This window comes from Brassica oleracea, chromosome C1, assembly GCF_000695525.1.
Source record: "Brassica oleracea var. oleracea cultivar TO1000 chromosome C1, BOL, whole genome shotgun sequence".
Lineage (NCBI taxonomy): Eukaryota > Viridiplantae > Streptophyta > Magnoliopsida > Brassicales > Brassicaceae > Brassica > Brassica oleracea.
Window position 1 is genome coordinate 1,159,687 of NC_027748.1, and position 22,644 is coordinate 1,182,330.

A 22,644-nucleotide genomic window follows, 5' to 3' on the forward strand; every position below is an offset into this window, starting at 1 on the left:
ATTTTCTTCTCTTGAAAACGTTGTTGAAGTGTACAAAATGATTTTAGAGAAGATGAAGCGAAGGTTATACATGGCTTTTTGGAAATTCGTGGTTAGTGATGTAGACGAGTTCAGATAATAGTTGTTTAGCAAAAGAGTAAGTGATAAAGTTTTAGCTTTTAAGTCTCAGCATTTAATTATCTTCCGTTATGAAGTTTGATTTTTTTTTAGTTTTTTTTTGCAGAGAAATCATTGTTACTACGTCTTCAAGTGATAAGGTGAAATAAATTTTAGAGATAATTAAACAAGAGAATGTTAATCATTTTCTTATTCCGTAGACAAATATCATATATCAAGGGTGATAATTAGTAAAGAAAAACATAAATTATTTTTTGCTTGCATAAATTTTAGGTAAAAATCAAAATACCAAGCAATAAAAGTCAAATTTTAATTCGAAGTCCAAGTTTTAAGAAATATATGTTTAAAGTACTGCATGCTGTTTACGAGTTTGAACTAAAATAAAAATTCAAATTTCGACAAATATATGATTTGTATATTTGGTGTTCTTGATCTGAGGATGTCGGGTTTGTTTTATATATACTTGATAAGTTGATAGTATATTGTCTTCAACTATGTTGAAGTTCAAGTGTTAACCAAGTGATACAACGATTTCTTTTACAAAAAAAAAAGTAAAACATCGATTCTCAGTATTTTATTTCTGTCCATGCCGTAGTACATTATGTATACATGGTCCACGTTTGCGTGCGATATCCGGCCGTACGTCAAATGTTTTCGCGTTAATTACAAAAATAAATACAAATGTAATCTTAATCATTCGATATTACCTTACCCATCCACGCCCTCTTATGCAATTCTTCACGCATCTAGTTTCCTTTAATTGACCTTTTCATTTTTTAATTAGTACCTAATTAATTTTATGATAAAATAAGTGATTCATACTCTTTGGCGTGTAATATACATATATGAGTTTTCTTATGACCGTTTTAATAGATAATTAATACGCTTTGGCCTATAACATTTATATATGAGTTTTCTTATGGTCGTTTATTTTTTGGTCACGGGTCTTGAAGGGGTCAAGTTCTTGAACACTGAACATCCTCTTAAGAACGTTCCAATTTTTGTACGGATTATATATAAGATCATAGAGTTGTCCATTTTGGTATTTGTTGAACACATGAGCAAAGGATCATCAAAGTTGTCTTCTACAGTAAACCTATTCTAATTACTACTATTAATCTTATTTTTACTATTATTTGTAAAGCAAATTATTCGTACTACTAGTAGCTAGTATTTTTATTTAATGTAACTAAACACAACAAAAGCACGAGCGATCATCAAGCTGCATTCAACTTGATGAAACTTTATGCATTGCCTCGGTTTGCATCCTTAATTTCCTTTCATCCGAGAGAATTTTCGCAAACCTGCATTTTAACCATTACTCAAAACGATTGGATGAGATTTGATCCAAGAAATCGATCAACAAATTTTGAAATTTACCTCTTGAGTTCTTGATCATTGGTAACGTTTCCAGGAACAGGTTCATATACACCAGTGTCGATGTTCATCTGCACAACTCTGTTTTTCAGCATCTTCTCTCCAATTATCACAAGATTCTCTAAATTGGATTTTGTTGCTAAGTCCATAGAGCTTGCATCTCCTTTCAATGTATCATCCTGCAAACAATTTGATGCATAAAAAATTGCGTATATTAAATGATTAGTAACAAATTTAAATTTATGTTCATGTGTCGCTCTCACATCGATTCTGAGATACTTGTCTTCGGATTGTCGGGCTTTGAACACAACAGAACTGTGGAAATCAACTATGTCTCGGCTTGATTCCATGGTAATGTCTAATATAGGAGTAGATCCGTTGTCATATAACCAAGATATGATTCCCCATTTTGCAGCCTTTCTTGCGCTATACTTCTTCTCCTTTTGTGCAGACCCTGTTCCTATCGACACAACGAGAAACTTGTTGTAACCTAACGGCTTGAGCTCACCCATGTCAGGATTATCATTCACAATCTGCTTAGTGACAGCTGTCATGGCCAGCAGAGTCTATAGCAAAACCAAACACAATAAAATTAGGTACATGTCAGGATTCAATCTGCTTAGTGACAGCTGTTATGACCAGCAGAGTCTATAGCAAAATATTAGGAGATCTAGGTGATTACGAGATCACCTAAAATATATTTTCATGTAACTATTAGGAAAGTTAGCATTAATGTATAAGTTAGACTTTCTATTTTATTATGTAAAGAACTTGCTAGACAAGTTATGTATTTGTATAAATAAGCCTATTGGCTAAGTTAATAAGAGGAGAGAAACTATTATACTACTTAGGTTTCCTCCAAACTTGACATGGTATCAGAGCCAAAGATCCAAGTGGGTTATGGTTTTCTTATTCTTTTCTAAAAAAAAAAGAAAAAAAAAAAATTGGTTTTCACATTTGAAGTTTTATATGTTATGACGACTTTGATTAACATAATTATGGTTTTTTGTTTTCTTCTTCTTTGATTTATTTTCTTTTGGTTTTGCTTTTGCTATTATGAAAAAAAAAGAAGAGGGAGAAGTCTCATACTACAAGATGGCTATGTATTTCAATGTTTAAAGACACTGACTATGTGGATATGAGCACGGATCATTGACGACCCGTTCATATTCACTTGTGAAATATTTTTTCAGATCTTCATGTGATTATCTATCTATTACAAATCTGATGGTGGTCACGAAGATCATTGAAGATTGAAGATTCCGATGGATATATACGGATCCGACGGAGTGATGTTTTGATGATGTTGCTGTGTACTTTGAGCATGAATCAGAAGGGTTCGTTCATAAGAGGAGAGAACTTGTTAGACAAGTTATGTATTTGTATAAATAAGCCTATTGGTTAAGTTAATAAGAAGAGAGAAACTATTATACTACTTAGGTTTCCTCCAAACTTGACACAAAACCAAGCACAATAAAATTAGTTACATGTCTTAACACTTATCTGACTACATGCTCTCCAAATATGCAAAATGAAACCTAATTAATAAAGTCAAAAAGCGTTTTTTTTTGCATTCTTCTTCGATTTTTTTTTCAGTATCTAGAAACTGCTAAGAAGGTTGTGTGTTTACCGGGTTATTAGCAGTAACACCGCCATCAACTAGGTGAAACTCAGACGTCTTGCCTTGAATATCTTCATTTTGAAAGTAATGAGGAGGAAAGTAAGTAGGAGCAGCCGATGTTCCAATGCATATGTCTGATATCTTGACATCCAAGCTAGGGTCAACCAATGCCTTCAACAAGACGTTACAAAGAAAGTTAGCTATTACTGTTAGCTACTTAGCTCGATGTTAATGAAACAATAACTTTTGATTGTATAGTTTATATACGTGTTATGTTAAGAAGAGAGATGAGTGGGAAATTACCTGGTAAGAGGAGAAGATGGTGGGTTGTAGTTTCTTCATGTCGAAGGTGGGTATGACAACGTTTGTGACTGTCTGGTGAAGTCTCGTCTCTCCGAGAAGATTATTTAGCAGATTCCGTAGATACACTCCATCGTACTTTGGACCAGACAAAAGCTTTGGAAGCTTAGGTAACAGAGTAGTCAATCCTCTGCATTTTTCACTAGAATGTCTTTTATATATCTCAACATGGAATTTTATATAAATGACAAGTGTTCATTAGAAAAATGAAATGAAATTTCTAAAATTATCCATTCTTTGTGTTTTATTTTATAGAAGTTACAAGCTTTTTAACACGTTTACGTTGAAATTTACAACATACGGTGTTTTGTTTTTGATTTTTTTTTTCAATTACATTGTCCATATATCGTTGTGAACTGTAAAATATAAACGGCAAGGTAAAATACAACGATTGACCTCTACTTGTGTTTTTATTTAATTTTATATTTCGTAAATAACCTGCAATATATAATTTTTTAATACGTTGAGCATACCTATACGTTTTTTAAGTTGTAAAATTTATGATCGGCGTTTGTGATATATAATTGTATATTATTTGCTTACCCGGGCTGTGGAAATATTTTGGGAGAATGTTGAAGATAAAACGGAACAATGTCTTTGGCCGAGAAATGAGGACGTCCGGTCTCGTCTGGTACAGTTAACATGGCCGTCATGAGGCCACCTGTGCTAGTTCCGGCTACCACGTCGAAGTAATCTGCTAGCCTCATGTCTTCTCCATCGAGGGCCTTGTATATATACCGGCAAAATTGAACAATATAAGGTATATATTTTTTTTTTGTAAACTAACAATATAAGGTATATTGAATAGCTCGAAAATAATATAACAAGCAAAAGGAATTTTGTAGTTGAACTATCTTGGAAGTAATCTATATAATTTTTATTCTGCTGCTTATATGTTTGAAAATTATGTAGTTGAACTATCTATATATTAAATATATGTAATATGGCATATATATTTGAAAAAGGAAAGAAAAAAGTTAACATATAATCAATAGATACAAACCTGAAGCTGCTCTTCTAGATACGCAAGGATCACTCCGCCCATAATTCCTCTGACTCCACCGCCGTCGAGGCTGAGGATGGTTACGAGTGATCCGGAAGACGGCGGTTTGTTTTTCTTGCAGGACGACTCCATGATAGTTGAACGATCTTATTTATAAAAAAACAAGAAGAAGATTATAAATAAAATTTGGTGAATATTTTGGACGTGAAGATTGATGCGTCGATGCTGTGTCTTTTCTTGTATGTTTGCATATATATATAAACATGCAATTTTTTTTATAAAAAAAAAACATGCAAAATTTTACGTGTCAAGGGTTCTAAGAAATAATTTTATTTGGTCAGGCTTTTCTTCATAAATTTCGAGCTAATCAGAATTGTAGTTCATTTTTTTTGGAATAAGATAATTTATATACAATTTTCAGTGTCATCGAGCTTGACATGTCTTAAGCTTAACTTACGGGAAGTAACTGCATATATAAATCTTAATCAAGATTCGAATATTTGCTTTTGTGGACTTTGCAATAAAGAACCAGCCAACGAATTCTGCATCCAAAACTTCAAAACTGAATTTGGATATTTTTTGGATTTGATACGACACATCTTTCCTCTCGGTCCACTATCCGGACTTATTTTAAAGGCATCTGTCAATTCGTTGAGAAGATGATCTCAAAATTAGTTTTTTGTTGTTTTCCTTTTTCCAGCAATATTTTCTCTCATGTTCATCAAATTCAAACTTTAATTTTATAATGAATGATTATTTGAAAAAATTATTCATTTGATTGGAAATAAAATGTCAAGAATCATGACTAGTGATTTATTTGATTTTCTTCAAGCTTAGTTAATCATGATTCTTACAACAACAAAATTATTCAAACCGAAAATCGCATTATTCATAGTTCTCTGTTAGAAGAGATGGCCGAGTAAACACACACAGAGATGGCCGAGTAAAAACACACAAAAAGATGTCCAAGTAAACACACATAAAAGATGGCGGAGTAAACACACACAAAAGAGGGCGAGTAAAAAAAACACACAAAAAATAGCCAAGTAAACACACACAAAAAGATGGCGGAGTATCAGTAAACACACAAAAAGATGGCCATCTAAACACACACAAAGATCATATCATATATTAGTCTTCCCATATTATTGTTTATAACGATCAGTTTGATGGATCTTTAATCATTTTCTCGCTTCTTATTCTCCTGTCATCAGATAGAATTTTCGCAAATCTGCATTACCAAATTGATATCAGACATCAAACAACAAGACAGACAAAAAAAACAAATCAACATCAAACAATGAGATTACTTGCAATCCAAGAAACACATAAACAAAAATTTGGAAGTTCTTTCGAATAAGAAAACATATCGTTCATTTAATTTTCAGTGACGTCGAGCTTGAGCTGTCATAAGCTTAATTAGTTTAATTCCAATATATAATTTTAGATCCTAATTTAAATACTTTCTGTTGTGGACTTTGCATGTGCCAACGAATTTTGCATCCAAAACTTCAAAACTGAATTTGGATTTTTGGGATTTGCTACGACACATTTCTCCTCTCGATCCACTATCCGGATTTGTTTTAAAGGCGTCTGTCAAACCAAACTGAATTTGGATTTTCTTCTTCTGTTTCATCAAATTTCAACTTTACTTATTTGGTTTGCTTCAAGCTTAGTTAGCCTTTTATACTAAAAAGGAAATAGCCAATATTAAGTCCAGTGAGCTTCTCGGTTTAGATACAGATTTGTGGTACTGGACCAAAAAAATTTAATTATTTTAGAGGATAACAAATATTCAACTTGCTGGAAGAAAAGTACAAAAAAATGTTCAATTAAAAAAAGTCACGTTATTCATAGATCTTTGTCAAGAGAGATGGCCGAGTAATCACACAAAAGATGGCCGAGTAATCACACACAAAAGATAGCCGAGTATCACACACACACAAAGATCATTTTCATATATCTCTGTCTTCCACATATTATTCATTAAGATCAGTTTGATGGATCTTGAACCATTGTTTGGCTTCTCATTCTCCTTAATCTTCTTTCATCAGATAGAATTTTCGCAAATCTGCATATTACCAAATTGATATCACACATCAAACACTAAGATCCACCAAAAACAAATAAGATTACTTACGACTCAAGTCATAAAACGAAAATTTGGAGGTTTTTTAAGTTGTAGATTACCTTTTGAGTTCTTCCTCATTGGTGATATTTTCAGTAATGGGTTCATAGACACCAGTGTCGATATTCATATGCATGACTCTATTTTTCAGCACCTTCTCTCCAATCTTCACAAGATTCTCCAAGTTAGATTTTGTCGCTAGATCCATCGAACTTACATCTCCTTCCAGTGTATCATCCTACAATTAAGCGCACACATACGAAATCACATAAAGTAAACGATCAGTGGCAATTTTTGATATATTATATGTCATGGCGCTTACGTCGATTCTGAGGTACTTATCCTCAGATTGGAGGGCTTTGAACAAAACTGAGCTATGGAAATGGATCATGTCACGGCCTGAATCCGAGACCATGTCTAATATTGGAGTAGATCCATCGTTATATAACCAAGATATGATTCCCCATTTTGCAGCCTTTTTGGCGCTATACTTCATCTCTTTTTTTGAAGTTCCTGTCCCTATCGATATAACTAGGAACTTATCGTAACCTAATGGCTTGAGCTTACCCATATCAGGATTGTTCTTCAGAATCTGCTTAGTCACAGCAGTCATGGCCACCAAAGTCTATAAAAACACAAACACAAACACACGAGAATTAATTAAATGATCTTGATAAAGATATTGATAACACTCTATTCATTGTCAATTTATTTTAAAATGTAATATGTGAACATTCACATTGTTATGTGTTCAAAAAAAAAAAAAAAAAAGAACATTCACATTGTTAGGATTGTTTTATACCGGGTTATTAGCCGTGACCGCGCCATCAACGAGGTGAAACTCAGACGTCTTGCCTTGACTATCTTCATTAGAAAAGTAATGAGGAGGAAAGAAAGTGGGAGCAGCCGATGTGCCAAGACATATGTCTGATATCTTGACATCCAAGCTAGGGTCAACCAATGCCTTCAACAACACGGTACAAGGAAATTTAACTATTACCGTTAGATTGAGCTATATGAAATAAGACCATTGGACTCTATATATGTGTTATTAAGAGAGATGGAACCTGGTAAGAGGAGAAGATGGTGGGTTGGAGTTTCTTCATGTCGAAGGTAGGGATGACAACGTTTGTGACTGTCTGGTGAAGTTTTGTCTCTCCAAGAAGCTTACTTAGTAGCTTACGTAGATACTTTCCGCTGTACTTTGGACCAGACAGAAGCTTTGGAAGCTTAGGTAACAGAGCAGCCAAGCCTCTGCATTTAGAATGAATTTTAATTGCCACATGGAATCATAGTATATGCTCATTAAAGGAAAAGAATAATCACTTGTAGAATGCAATCAAGCGGTATAATTTCATCATTGTGTTATGATCTGAGTATTTGCATTTTGTTACAAACACAGAGAAAACAATTCATTTGTCCACAAGCAGATGATTACTTAGGGCCCATTTATTCTATAATGATAAATCATTCATATGTTTTGTATGTTATATATGCTTATTGCCAAAGAGGATGGATAATTCCCTCTACCTATTGTATTAAAGAAGTTTAAGTATGAATGAAAGTAAGTTTGTGTTCAAAGAAGAGATAAATCATTCATATATTATTGTTTGTTTGATAAAGTTTATTATTAGATTTTCCATTTTATAATGAGCTTACACCTATTGTTGGTTTGAGTACGTAATTATTTTTTATGTGTATATCCTTAATTTATTGCTTTCTTTACCAAAATAATTGGTTAAAAGAAACATAGAATTTACTCATTTGACATTTTTAATACTCATTGCGAATCTGTAACTAATATGCATAACTATTGTTTTCTTACTCGGGCTGTGGAAATATTTTGGGACAATGTTCAAGGTAAAAAGGAACAATGTCTTTGGCCGCTAATTGAGGCCGTCCATTCTCGCCCGGTACAGTTAACATGGCAGTCATGAGACCACCGGTGCTAGTCCCTGATACCACGTCGAAATAATCAGCTAGTCTCACGTCTTCTCCATCGATCTCCTATATACATATAATAATTAATGAGTCCATACTACCATCTTTTGAGAAAATGTTAAAATGTCCACATTTCCTTAACTAATCGCATCTAGAGTTTACATTTAAACCAGGCTAAAATAACCATGTTATGAACTTTACATGATTTACCGTTAGAATATCGGGTACATATGATATAAACCTCAAGTCGTTTAAGAAGTAATTAAACCTGAAGTTGTTTTTCTAGATAAGCAAGGATGACTCCGGCGATGATTCCTCGGACCCCGCCACCGTCGAGGCTGAGGATTGTAACGAGAGTTTTCCCCATGAAGGCGGTTTGTTTCTCGTACAGGACGAGCCATCTTCCATGATAGCTGATCGATATAGAAGATAAATAATTCAGAAACTGTTTATTTTGGGGGGTATAAGATTGTTGCAACTATATATTTGATATGTTTTCTCGTATAGGTATAAATACACAAATTTACGTGTAGGATATTTTCAAAGACACATAATTTATTTGGTGAGACTTTTTCTTCATACATTTCGTGCAATTCTTCAAACCTTTCGTGCAATTCATGATTGTAGTTTGTATAATATTTTTGGGATTGTATTGTTTAATGTAATTTAGAGACTGTCAGTGTCGAGCTTGAGCTGTCATAAGCTTAATTTACGAGTAAATATTGTAATAGGTAATGCTAAGTAAGACCGAAATATTGTTTTTTGTGGACTTTCCAATAACAAAATAGCTACCAAGATTTAAAACTCAATTATTTGATTCTTTAATAATTGAGTCTCGTACTTTTGGATTTGTTAGTAGTACACATCTCCCTGCCTGTCCAGACTTGTTCTGACCATACCTGTCATATAATCTGGACTTGATTCTCTGAATTACTTCTAAAATTAATTTTATAACCAATTTGATTTAGCAAAGATATATTAAGTTCATATTTCTGGTTAAGAAAAAATGTAAAATCTTTTCTATTTCTTTTATTTAACATTCTTCAATCCATAATCAGATTGGTCAAAAGTCAAAAACATTTGACACAACAAACCTTGCAAAGCATTTGGTTCATATCCGGTTTGATTTATAAACAATGTCGGTTGAGATTGTTGGTTATCTTCACTTACACGTGTATTCCAAACTATCCAATTTAAAATTGGGCTTCATCATTCTTTGGGGATAAATGTTGTCGGCTAATTAAGGGCCTATAGATATGAAAATGGGCATGATCCACTAGTCCACTTAATTTGAACGTTCTTTTTGTAATTACGTTTGCTAACTATGAAACTGTTAAAAGGACTAGTGATCATTATAAGTGTGCTAATCACACTTTGCGATTTAAGGGAAGCTGACGTTGACCAATGACCACTGTACTCTTTCCTTATCTTTGGCTGTTCAATCACACCGAGGCATTACAGCTTTATGATAAAGATGCAACTTCCTTCATTTATTTCCAAGTAGTTTATAACCATTTGTTCAATTATTTAACGATTATCCACCATGTCATAATTACTTTATTTTATATGACATCGTCATAATTACTTTATTAAATTCTCAAATTGTATAAAGAAGAAAATTTTTAATGTTGATAAAAACAAGCTTTATAGTATTTTGAATAACGAATAAACACTTTAACAAAAAGGACCTTAAAAAACAGATACAAAACATTCTTTGGGCATAATGATAGAAAACAAACAATTTTTGAAAAAATATGTGATCAAAATAATATATTGAGTCATTGACAAAAAAAAAAACATATACAAGTGCATATTTAGGTTTTGGCATGTAATTTCACTTGCATGCGTTCATAAGTGATAGTGAACATGCGATATACCACGTACGCTAGCCCAAAATGGACCCTATTCACTTGTCTTATTGGACAACAATATTACTTATCAAAAGGGAGTAAAAATTGACCAATCATTGAAAACTTGGGGACCGATCAATGAAAATGAGCTAATTTTTTTTTTTAACTAAAACTTTTATTCATCTTTCCTACTTCCCGGAAGGGATATTGTTTCAGAAAATACATAGTAGAAGCAGGCTTAATAGGCAGCAACAGATACACACATGTGCAACAAGAAAATAATTTTAGATGACGATTTGAAGGAAGCAGGTCATGATGGAAAGATCTGGAACCATAAGTGAAGATATCTGTCCCCTGGGTTTGGTCGAACTGAACTGATCCTCTTGGTGTTCCCTACATTCTGATCCATACCATACAATTTGGCTTTTAGAATGATTTGAATCTCTCTTATAATAAGCTGAGGGTGCCTTGCCACTGAAGTATGCAATCTTTTGTTCCTCTCATTCCATATAGCATAGAAAACGGCTTGCGTAACCAATTTGCAAATTGTTCTTATTTTTCCAGGCGGGGTAGAGTGATGAACCCACCTGATGACCTCACTGAAAGTATATGGCTGATTAAAACTTGTTTGAGTAAAGAAAGAATCCCATACTGACCTAGAATAAGAACAAGAGAAATATATGTGGTCTCTTGATTCATCAGCTAAACCGCAGAGCAGACATGTGGAGGGAACACTCATTCCCCAATTTAGAAGTCTATCTCGTGTTGGTAGCCTACCTCGGACCGAGACCCAAGCATGGAAAGCGTGCTTTGGAATTCCAGATTTGAACCAAATTGAGCTATACCACGGCACCGTTGCTGGTGTAGGATGCAACGCCTTCCACGTTCTAGAAGCTGAGAATTGGCTAGGTACAGTATCAGCAGAAGTTCTCCATAAAAAGTAATCGTCTGAACCATGTATAAGTGTAGGAGGTTGAGCAGGCAGGCACGCACGCAGCAACTGAATGACTCTGTGACGGCCTCTCGTCACGGTCCACTCCCCTTCGAAAATAGCCTGAGACACCACACTTGACAAAGCTATACCTGAAACTTGCGGACCGTTTGCTCCGGTTATCTCGATCAAGGGACCCAACCCGGTCCAGTTGTCGTGCCAAAACAACGCCGTTTCTCCCGACTGTATGAAACATGATAGAAAAGGGCGAGCAAGAGGTCTCAGGTCCATCAACCTTCTCCAAATCCAAGAACCCAAAGCAGAAAAATCAGCATCCCAAAACAAGCGATCAGAGATAATATTGTGCTTTACCCAAGCCACCCATAGGGATCCTGTTGCTGCACTATACACACATATATAGATGCAAATTATTTACGTAGGATAAATAAATATACCCATAGAGTACACACCGATTCCCAGCATATCTTAGCTCCTTGAGCAGACTCCGAATCTCCCGTCCAAAGAAAAGCATTACACAATCTTTCTATAGCATCAATACAACCTTTGGGTAGGGGAAAAACCGAGGCCCAAAAATTGAACATACCATAGAGAACTGATTGTATTAACTGGAGTCGACCAGCAAAAGAGAGATTACGGATTGTCCACGATTTGATCTTCTTTTTGACTCTGTTAATTAACGGCTGGTAATCTTGAGGACGCAGCTTGTGAGGCATCAAGGGCACGCCTAAGTAACGAACTGGTAGGCTGCCTTGAACGCAGCTTATGAGGCATCAAGGGCACGCCTAAGTAACGAACTGGTAGGCTGCCTTGACTTAAACCAAAAGACTCTGCCAACTCTCTAGTTACCGAATGATTTGCCCCATCGAGAAAAAGTCCTGTTTTGGCTAGATTAAGCTGAAGACCAGAGCCAGAGTAGAATTCGTTTAGCAGGTCAATAATTCCTCCCAAGGATTCCGATGAGCCGTCAAAGAATATCAGCATGTCGTCGGCGAAACAAAGGTGAGTGATCAGTGGGTAAGAGCAACGAGGATGTATCCCAAATAAACTGTTTCGTGCTGCTCTATCCAAACTCTTAGATAAGATGTCCATAGCCAAGACAAATAAAGATGAAGAAATCGGATCTCCTTGACGCAAACCCTTTTCTCCAGGGAAAAAACCCACTAACTCTCCATTAAATGCTACAGAATAATGGGGAGAAGTAACACAGCTTCGAATCCAAATAATAAACACCTCAGGCAAACCGAAAGCTTCGAGTATATCAACACAAACTGCCAATCGACATTGTCATACGCCTTGGTGATATCAATCTGCAAGCATCCCCTGGAAACCTTGCCTGGCTTATTAAAGTCTGCTACAAGCTCTGAAGCAAGCAGAACATTCTCACACAGGAGGCGACCAGTGATAAAACCAACATGGTTTCGTTGAACCGCTAAAGGAGTGATAAGTTTCAACCTGCTTCCTATAATCTTGGAGATTATCTTATAGACCGTGTTGCACAAAGATATAGGACGAAACTCAGAAAGCCTTATAGCGCCAGCTACTTTAGGAAGCAACGCAATGACCGTGGAATTGACCTGACGAGATAAAAAAGGATTGACGAAAAAATCCTTTACTGCATTAATCAGATCTGCTCCAACCAACTCCCAAGAAGAAAGAAAGAATTCCACCGAGAACCCATCGGGACCAGGAGCTTTACTCTTGGGTAAAGCAAAGATAGTATTACGGATCTCTTCGTCGCTTGGCAAGGCGCTCAGCTGAGCTGATAAGTCTTCAGAGCACCTGTAAAGGTGAATATTTTGTATTTGCACTACTGAAAAAGGTGAGACATCCTGATTTGCCGTTCCAAGAAGACTCATATAATAATTGAGAACCATGCTTTTCAGAGCTGAAGAATCATAAACTCTCATGTCCAATTCGTCAAGGAGATAATGAATTACATTCTTTGAGAGATTAGCCAGAACTGCCTTGTGAAAAACCCCTGTATTAAGGTCCCCAACATTCAGCCACCGTATTCTACTCTTTTGGTGCAAAAAAGATTCCTCCGCAGCTGCTAGAAACATCCAAGATGCACGAGCTCTGTTCTCATCATTAAACAGCTGAGGTGACGGATTAGATAAGGCTTGCCTCTGAATGTCCTGAAGAACAGAAAGAGACTCCTTTACCCTGGCTTGAATATTGCTGAAACTATTTCTGTTGAGGGACCGACAACATGCTTTTGCATTTCTCATCCTCTGATACAAGGAAAACATTGGGTCTGCCGTTCTGATAGGAGACCTCCAAGCCTCTTCCATAAGCTGGCGATAATCGGGATGAGAAGCAAACATTGCAAAGAACATGAAACGAGATTTCCTTGGAGCCAAACTGTTTGACAAAGATAATAAACAGGGGCAATGATCAGAAGTCCCCGGGACATCAAAGAAGGCGTTAGAGTCTGGAAACCGATCTAGCCATGCTTCATTAACCAAGGCCCTATCGAGTTTCCTAGCTTTAGGATTAGAAATACTCATATTTGTCCAAGTTAAGGGACATCCCCTGAAAGCCAAATCAAAAATGCCACTTTCTGAGAGACAGTCTGAAAAATCTTGAATGCCTTGCAAGCAGACCTCCGAAGGAGACAGAGAGTAGATTTCCGATGTAGAGAGAACTTGATTGAAGTCCCCTAAGACAATGAGAGGAGAGTTACGCAAAGCCATTGACTGAGCGAACTCCAAAATTTTAGCCCAAAGAACAATCCTTTCCTCTCTTGTATTTCTCGCATAGACAAAAGCTGCTGAAAAAGACTCGTTTGTCTGAGGGTTTAAAATACCGCAAAGCACCAGCTGAGGAGAGGAGAAGTAAAACATCACTGAAATTGATGGATCCCAAGCAACCACTATACGACCATTTTGAGCTTCCTGCGAATAATTTCCTTCAAATCTCCATCCAGGAACAACGTTGCTCATTATTTGTTGAAGATTAGACTGTTGCATATGTGTTTCCAAAAATCCACCTAAAAGTGGACGGTTTAACCTAATCCAATTAATAACCGTATTTTTCCTTCTATTGCCATTAAGGCCTCTTACATTCCAAAAAAAACTCTTCATTGAGAGACAAAAAAGGGGGTGCTGAGCACTAAGCCTCCTAAGAATGAACAGAACGGGAATGAGCTAATTTTATGTGTATAAATATGGCAAGAAGAGAAAAGGAGCTATGTACGTCACCTTATATGAGATTACAAAATTCACAAGACCAAGTTTATGTTTTAGTTGTGTTAGGATCCTCTCATGAGATGTCATGGTTGTACGTTGCTATCAGCACCACATAGGTCCATTAATGGCATGTGATGGGAAAAGGCTAGATGATCATAGAGACAAACAGTTATGTGACATCTAATATATTTATTACGTCAATATAAATAGCATGTTATGATCATACAAGAATGATTATAGTAAACTGATTATGTTTTATTTAATTTCATTGATACTCAAAATTTTGAATTATATTTTGTATAAAACAAAAACAAGTTGATCTATGTATTGGAAAGAGTCCTCGACTTTTTTTTCGAACAAATGCAGAGTTTTGTTGAACTTTGGTTACAAATGTGTGGATCTTATCGTTTAATGTTAGATTTATAGTACAATACTACAATGTGATAGAAACTGATGGTTTACTTTTGCATCTATAGTCGGTCAATGTCACGAGCCTAACTTGTCTAAGAGTCGAATTCTCATGTGAGAGATGAATATGTGGACTAATAACTAATAACACCATCGAGAAACAGACAGCATAGTTAGCATGCGTCATAATATCGAAGGTGTTGGATTCGAGTCGTGTATAGAAGATTGAAGACTTTCGAGTAGTAATTGGGTTGATGAGTAGTATTATAACTTTACATTAGAACTTTGTTATTCATAAAAAAATTGATCATTACTTGTCTTACAATGTTCAGTTTGTAGAGGTATAATGATTCTAATCTCTAAATGAGTTGTTCTTGTTCTCGTCTCGGATGAGTATGCTACTACTTATTCTTCTGTTGCTGTCAAATTAAAATACCTACTTTTCATATAATCGAAATTTAAAATGGAAATGGATACATGATATGTAATATTATTACATCTATAAGATGTGCAGTATATTATTTGAAAGAGCAAATATTTTCAAATACATTTTCAGTTCGCGTCACAGTGTTTTCAGCTGGATGTACACTGTTGTAATATGTGTTGGGGTAAATAAAAAACCTTAATATATAAAGAAGAGGAAATAATGATTTGGATGGCTGAGACGCATGCCTTACATTGTATTATCGCTCTTTACGATTGAATGGTGCACGTTCGAGTAGTTTTTTTCTTAGTTATATGTGCATTCACTAAACATTTTTCTAATTACTAGGAATTTTTTATTGTTAGATCACTGGGTTACATTCTAACTTGATACTCGATCGGTATTCGTGGCTAATTATTTTGTGTTTTATCCTAACTAGGTATAGTCAAATCATATATATACGAAATTATTTTGATATGATTCTTCTGATATGAAAAATAGATTGTTTCACTAGAGTGTAATAACATGGAAGAAAGTTGAATTCCGTAACTATGTACTGTTTGCATGCATAGAGTATGGCTTATGGGACCCCCACACTCCAACCTTACATTTATAATAGGCATATATAATTTTCGTCTGTTTTTAACCAACATATCTAATATTAGTAGGGTCCAGATACATAATAATATTACATCCTACTATATAAAAGGACTTAATTTTGGAGGTTATTAGGAGTGCCACGTGGACAAAATAATCCTCACCTATCATACTGCCATGTCACTGGCGAATTGGGCTTCCAATTAAAATTCCATGAAATACGATCGGGCTTCGTTTGCGCTTACTCAATCTCCGTCTCCGTAAATTTGCCTGTGGGCCAAATAATTCACTTTCTCGCAGCCCAGCCCATTAACCCTAATCGCCGTCTCCCCCATTTCTCTTTCCCGCATGGCGATTCTCTTCGTCTCCCCCAAATGTTCCCGCAAAACGCCTCCAATAAAAGGGCTGGAACTTCAATTGTCTCCCTTAAAGCCTCCATTCAAGATCCCTACGGACCTTCCACATCCCCCCTCCGCCTTATATCTAGATCCCTATTTATACCCTTATCTCTCTTACCTCAGATCATACCCTTATCTCTCTTACCTCAGATAGTTAGCTCTATACCCTAATCATGTCGAAAGAGACCGCAATCCGCACCAGCGAATCTTCTCATCCCCTCCTCTTCCGACAAGTTTCACCGGGACCCGGAGATTCCACCATGCAGTTTCGGCTTCTTCATTTCTGGGATGCTCACAAGAATGTCAAAGGAGGACCATGGATCCTTCTTGGGATCGAGATGCTTATGATTGATGCGGAGGTATTGGAAAAAAACTTGATTTAGCGTATCTTCATGTCTCATTAGATTAGCGTCTATATTTGGGTGATTTATTAGGAAAAAAACCTGAATTATTTATTTGAAATTATATAAGCGTAACCCATATTTGTTTTCCTGTCTTATTGTTGTTCATGTCTTTGAAAAAACTTGATTTAGCGTATGTCCATGTCTCATTAGATAAGCGTATATATTGGGGTGATTTATTGGAAAAACCCTGATTTTTTTTTTGAAATTATATAAGCGTAACCCAGATTTGTTTTTCGGTCTTATTGTTGTTCATGTCTTTGAAAAAAACTTGATTTAGCGTATGTCCATGTCTCATTAGATTAGCGTATATATTAGGGTGATTTATTGGAAAAAACCTGATTTATTTATTTGAAATTATATTATATAGCGTGTTGGAACTTGATAGTGCTTAAATATAGAGTTTTCATGTCTCATTAACCACTTGATAGTGCTGTCTTGTAGATTAGATTAGTATAGAACATGGGTTTGAGTAAAACTGAAACTGGAAATTTTGTTTTGGTTGCCTTATATGTTTCTAACTGCAAATTTTTTGTCGTTGCCTTATTTTTTTCTAATTGCACTGTACTTTAACTATTCAACTGACTCAGTATTGTTTCTCTGTTCTGTAGGGAACTTTAGCTCAGGGGTTCATCGGTCAGAACCGTCGCAACCAGTATGAGAAAGAGCTCCAGCGTGGTAGAATCTACACACTGACAAACTTCTACGCGTCCAACAACAAGGTGATGTACAATGTTGCTGATCAGAGGCTGGTGATTTGCATCTCCCAGGCCTCTGCCCTGTCGAAGGTTGAAGAAGACATTGAAGGCATTTTGACAGAGCGCTTCAGGGTGCATTCCTTTTAAGATTTTGAAGCCAACTGCGATTTCAGAGGGGATCTTCACGGTAAGGTTTAAATATTTTCTTATCATGTTTAACCATTTCAAGCGGTTAACTTTGTATTGCGTGTTACTGTATGTTGTAGATGTTGTTGGCCACCTTAAGCTGGTTGATGGCCAGGTTCTCCATCAGCGTCCGGTTTTGTGCACCAATGAAGACTCAGCTTCTCGGAAAGTGATGGTCCATTTGCAGCTTAAAGAGTAAGCTTTTGTAGTTCAATCAATACCTACATATCATTTTCTAATTTATGATTCTTACATAAGCTAAACATCTACTATTTGTTAACTGCAGCGGTCCAGTGATTAACGTCTATCTATAGGACGAGGCCGCTGAAAGTTTTCGCTTGAAGTTTGACGCAAGCGCAGCCACTCCAACTGTTCTATTGGTCACAACAAGCAATCCTAAGAGACTCGGTGGTAATCTCTCCCACTCAATATAAGAATTCCTGATCACTCACACTCAGTTAGATAAACCTACCACTAACTGTTTCTATATTGACAGGGAAATTGTGCCTAAGTTCAATGTCCTCTTCAAGAGTGTTTTTCGATGAAGAGGTTGACCCCACCAAGGAATACTTGGCCTGGTTAGTACATTATTTTTTTAGAAACAATCTTTAGATTAGTCTATTATGTGTTTAACACCTTTGATGATCACCTGATTTTAAATTCTTTGCAAGGTTAACCACGAACCCTTCTGTGACTTCTTTAGTCAACCCTGTTGAGGTTGTCAAAGCTGAGACTCTCACAATAAGTGAGATTGGCGCCTTTCTCAAGCATCAGCCTGCTCAGGTAATCCCATTTCGTTATTAGAATCAAACACTTTTCTCAAAGTAGTTGCTGACTACCTTTGAGATGGGACTTCAGGTTGCCTACTTTGGTTTCATTGCCACAATTGATGATGTCAAGCTTGGCACTGAGTGGTATTACATTGCTTGCAAGGATTGCCAGACCAAGTTAAACCGTGGGCCGACAACATTGCTTTGTCCAAAATGCGGGAATGAAAATGCTACTGCAGTAGCCAAGTAAGTTTCTCCGTTAAAATATGTTTTCAATCGAGAATGTATATACTAATCACTTGGTTTTAATACAGCTATCGCGTGGAGCTGTCTGTCTATGATAATGATGAGCAGTGCACGTTCATCATTCTCGGAGATGCTGGGAAAGATCTCACATGGAGGAAAGCAACAGAGTTGATCGACGCTTATGTTCAGGTAATTGTTGTTCTGTTGATAAGTTATAATTTCCATAATCTTGACACTTATTGAAATCATATAGTCTACCAAATTGATAAATGTATTCCGTTATATTAGGAAAATGGTGGAGATGCGGCTGAGCTTGAAGTTCCACTGCCACAGTGTTTTATTGATACAATAGGCTAGACAAAGAAATTCAGGATTAAGGTGGCTAACTACAACTTCACTCCTATCCGTCTGTCCTTGACCGCTACGAAGATAGTCTCACCAGCCGAATTACCACCAAAAAATCCCCCACTCAAGACGCTACCAGGAACTGAAGTGGAGAACACAGAGTTGGCTGCGAGTAGTGGTGGTGGTGCTTCAGCTATTGACGTCCAGAAGAAAGCAAAGCGTGCCAAGCGTAGTGACTAGAGCACATGCAGAATAGTCAGTCCGGATGATTCTCTAATAACAGTTTACTTATGTTTCTTTCATCAGTTTGTTTTTGCTTCTTGCTAAGACAGTTTAGTATTGGAAACACGTTATGGTTTGGGTTCCTATTTGAGTTGTTTGGTTTTTATTCATAGCTTTGTTATGAAGTTAAGTTTAAGAATGATCAGCATTATCATATTAAGTTGTTTGGTTTTCATTCCTAACTTATTAAATTTGTTTGATCAGCATGCATTTTACATACGTACACGTACTTATGAACTGTATGCATGCATGGATTGGTTTATGTCCATGCTATTAATTGTTATACTCATATTCTTCGACGTACGTATACGTAATTAAAACAACTGTAATATTAGCTGCATACTGATTCGTATACGTTGTCAAGATATATACTTTTGGTCAAATATTTGAATGTAAATTATGAGTCAAATAATATCTAATGCATTTATTGAGAATTAAATAAAATATATTCTGCCATTAAGTCAAATGACTAACGACATTAAACATATTTCCTGCAAAATAACATCAACTATTGTAATCTCAAAAACACAGATCCACCGCCTCACAGTTTGAAGAATTTCACCATCCACTCATTGCTTTTCATTCCTATATTCGTGCCATTTCTTTCTTTTGAAAAGTAATCCGTGTAAGTGATTTTTTTTGTTTAAGGAATGGTTTATAAAGTGCGAAGATTATTTGTTTTCATATTCTTCATTTTGTTAAATTAACAGTTCTCTCACAACACGTCAAACCTTCCTCCCGAGATCCTCCACTTCTAGGAGGTATTCTGAAAATATAAATTCATTTTGAATAAAAACATTATTAGTATTGTTATATTAATTTAATACTTTCATCCAAAACTCTAATAATAACAAATATATACATTATTCTTATAGATATATTTCATCACTATAATTGTTTGCAAATATAGCTTTCCTATTATGTAGAAGATGCTTTTTATTTTAAAATACTTATTATGAAATAAACCACATGTATTTTGGTATTATATTATTAAAGAAACATGTGGAACCTCTTCACCATTTTTAAATATCCCAGGATAACGTGTTGTTAAGAATTAAATATTGTTTTGCATAACAAAATATTGCAGAATTATTTTGCTAATTTTGTAATCTCTAATATTATTTTGCAAATTTTAAAAGTAAATAATTAAATATTTTTAGACTTACAACGAAATCCTACACACAAATTCCTACAGCGGCAACAAAGATTTATACAACTATAACAAAAAAATGTACAGTATTAATTATACAACAACATATTAAAATTCTACATTTTAAAAAACATCATTAGTTCTTATTATTCGACAAATAATAAATTATAATGTATAATAAATAACTAATTTTACATAATGTTGACATTACTCCTTATAATTATTTTTAATTTACACCCTATTAATTTATCAAGTTCTCTATGTATTACAATTATCTAATATATTTGTGTACTCTTTATAATCATAACTTTATTTATTAATATTATTCTTCTTTCCAATATCAGAGTCATCGAGTTCAAACACACCGAAGCGTAAACGTGGACGCTCGCTAGGAGTACGTAATAAAGTGAAAGGTATACTCAAAATTCAATCACTCAATCCATCAATGTTCTAGTATATTATTTACTTATTAAAAACCCCAAACATAATAGACACATGTCCCGACTACTTGATCCAACTTTTCTGATATCATTTATTTATTCGAATTCTTCCCGAACAGCTCCAGCTGCGGGAATTATGCGACAACATTTTCCCCCGCAATTCTTTGACTGTGAGTTATCCAGCTATATCACACAAAAAACAAATAATATATTAATATATTTGTGATGGTTTTGTGATTATGCTAAGTTGACACAAATATTTTACTAACAATGCTTTTATGGGAAAACATTTTACCCTCCATAGGTGGCTGCGACATTTGCGCGTTACACGGTACAAACTAGGCCTGGGCATTTCGGGTATCGGTTCGGTTCGGTTCGGGTATTTCGGGTTTTGGGTAGTTCGGATAGGAGCTAGAGGATCCATTTAGTACTTGACCTATTTTCGGTTCGGTTTGGTTCGGATAGTTTCGGGTTCGGTTCGGTTCGGATAGTAAATGTAGGAACCGGAAAATATCCGGAAAAAAGTTCGGTTCTCATTTGGATCCGGTTCGGGTTCGGATAGTTCGGATAATTTGGATAAAATATCGGTTATTTAGGGTAAAATATCAAATAATTAGGATGATTTAGATAAAAAAATTGGATATTTCAGATTACTTTGGATATTTCGGATAAAACTATCTGGATAGTTTCGGATAGTTTCGGATACTTTCGGGTAGGTTGGATACTTTATAATAATTTAGTTATCCTCAACTATTTTCAGATACTTTTAATAGAATTTTAAATTAAAAATATATATTTAGTGATGTTATATGTTATATAATTAATATTTTTATATATTCGGGTATCCGTTCGGTTCTCGGTTCGGTTCCGGTTCGGTTCGGTTATTTCGGATATAAAAATATAGGAACCGTTCGGATATTTGAGGGTATTAGTCCGGTTCCGGTTTCGGGTATTTCGGTTCGGGTCCGGTTCGGTTCTTCGGTTTCGGTTATTTTGCCCAGGCCTAGTACAAACATTCAAAATGATAACATTTTTCTCTATGTTAAATATACTATCTGATTATTAACACATAATTTAAATTTAATACATGCAGTGGCAAGAACAAATGCACGTGCCATGCGAAGGGCAATATTACTATCAAAACGTACATCAAGAAGGATAGAAGGTAAGCATCAAATAATACAACTACAGCTTCACAATAAAATAAATAAATTACGTGGAGTAACCAACAACAAGTTTTTTTATAGGACCCAGCGCAGCTACGCCCGCACAAAATCATCAAATCGGCAGAGCTAAAGGAAAAGGTACATATTTTCCTACTTTAGATACATTATATGTTTACATATTAAACCATCAGTAGAACTTGCATCATATTAAGTTCTCAGGTGCGTTACTTTTTTTGTTAAATTAAACAAATCACTAAATTATTAAAAGAGTAAACTAAAATGGACAATTCTCATAAATATACAATTTACGAGTTTTGTTCACAAAAATTGACCACAAATGTTCCAGATCTCTTATGTCTTTTACATACTTTGTCTAATACCCTAAATATATATAAAAAATTTAAAAAAAAAATAATCTTAAACTATTATTTTAAAATAACATGTTTTCAAATTCGATTTTTTTAATATTTTTTCCATGAGCTTTTAATTTTTCCGAATTTTAACAAAATATTATTACCAAAATTTTGCCCCTAATTTGAAAATAGTTTTCCAAACTATTTTAAAATTTTATATTCCCACTTATTAATATTTATCAA

General features: G+C 35.1%; 4 protein-coding genes across 4 annotated transcripts; 1 reads left to right on the plus strand and 3 right to left on the minus strand.

The window, feature by feature from the left end:
* Positions 1 to 1,139: 1,139 nt before the first annotated feature.
* Positions 1,140 to 4,640, minus strand: LOC106294129 (patatin-like protein 1). The gene is made up of 7 exons (XM_013729735.1): positions 4,479 to 4,640; positions 4,019 to 4,200; positions 3,419 to 3,605; positions 3,125 to 3,286; positions 1,758 to 2,060; positions 1,498 to 1,673; positions 1,140 to 1,421 (listed from the first exon to the last, which is right to left on the minus strand). The coding sequence occupies exons 1-7, from the start codon at positions 4,608 to 4,610 to the stop codon at positions 1,346 to 1,348; spliced, it is 1,218 nt and encodes a 405-aa protein (XP_013585189.1). The 5' UTR covers positions 4,611 to 4,640; the 3' UTR covers positions 1,140 to 1,345.
* A 1,817-nt stretch (positions 4,641 to 6,457) lies between these two features.
* On the minus strand, positions 6,458 to 9,036 carry LOC106294915 (patatin-like protein 1). Its single transcript, XM_013730630.1, is given in 8 exon segments — positions 6,458 to 6,549; positions 6,669 to 6,844; positions 6,929 to 7,231; positions 7,409 to 7,570; positions 7,674 to 7,860; positions 8,432 to 8,613; positions 8,816 to 8,905; positions 8,908 to 9,036. Coding segments are annotated over 8 exon segments (1,227 nt in total). The 5' UTR covers positions 8,956 to 9,036; the 3' UTR covers positions 6,458 to 6,470.
* Positions 9,037 to 10,707: 1,671 nt separating this feature from the next.
* On the minus strand, positions 10,708 to 11,619 carry LOC106328664. The gene has a single exon (XM_013767154.1). It carries the CDS (start codon positions 11,617 to 11,619, stop codon positions 10,708 to 10,710), a length of 912 nt encoding a protein of 303 aa, XP_013622608.1.
* Positions 11,620 to 16,537: 4,918 nt separating this feature from the next.
* Positions 16,538 to 19,250, plus strand: LOC106328682. Its single transcript, XM_013767176.1, has 9 exons — positions 16,538 to 16,723; positions 17,377 to 17,572; positions 17,730 to 17,824; positions 17,964 to 18,060; positions 18,146 to 18,227; positions 18,321 to 18,432; positions 18,508 to 18,665; positions 18,734 to 18,854; positions 19,023 to 19,250. The coding sequence occupies exons 1-9, from the start codon at positions 16,538 to 16,540 to the stop codon at positions 19,248 to 19,250; spliced, it is 1,275 nt and encodes a 424-aa protein (XP_013622630.1).
* Positions 19,251 to 22,644: the final 3,394 nt, after the last annotated feature.

Bases quoted from the DNA above. Each gene is read 5' to 3' on its own strand.
- LOC106294129 (XM_013729735.1), bottom strand. From the start codon at position 4,610: ATGGAGTCGTCCTGCAAGAAAAACAAACCGCCGTCTTCCGGATCACTC. The intron at 3,287-3,418 runs GTAATTTCCCAC...GTCTTGTTGAAG, and splicing joins CCATCTTCTCCTCTTACCAG to GCATTGGTTGACCCTAGCTT. The intron at 2,061-3,124 runs GTAAACACACAA...GTTTTGCTATAG, and splicing joins GTGTTACTGCTAATAACCCG to ACTCTGCTGGCCATGACAGC.
- LOC106328664 (XM_013767154.1), bottom strand. From the start codon at position 11,619: ATGGACCTGAGACCTCTTGCTCGCCCTTTTCTATCATGTTTCATACAG.
- LOC106328682 (XM_013767176.1), top strand. From the start codon at position 16,538: ATGTCGAAAGAGACCGCAATCCGCACCAGCGAATCTTCTCATCCCCTC. The intron at 18,061-18,145 runs GTAATCTCTCCC...CTATATTGACAG, and splicing joins CAATCCTAAGAGACTCGGTG to GGAAATTGTGCCTAAGTTCA. The intron at 18,433-18,507 runs GTAATCCCATTT...ATGGGACTTCAG, and splicing joins TCAAGCATCAGCCTGCTCAG to GTTGCCTACTTTGGTTTCAT.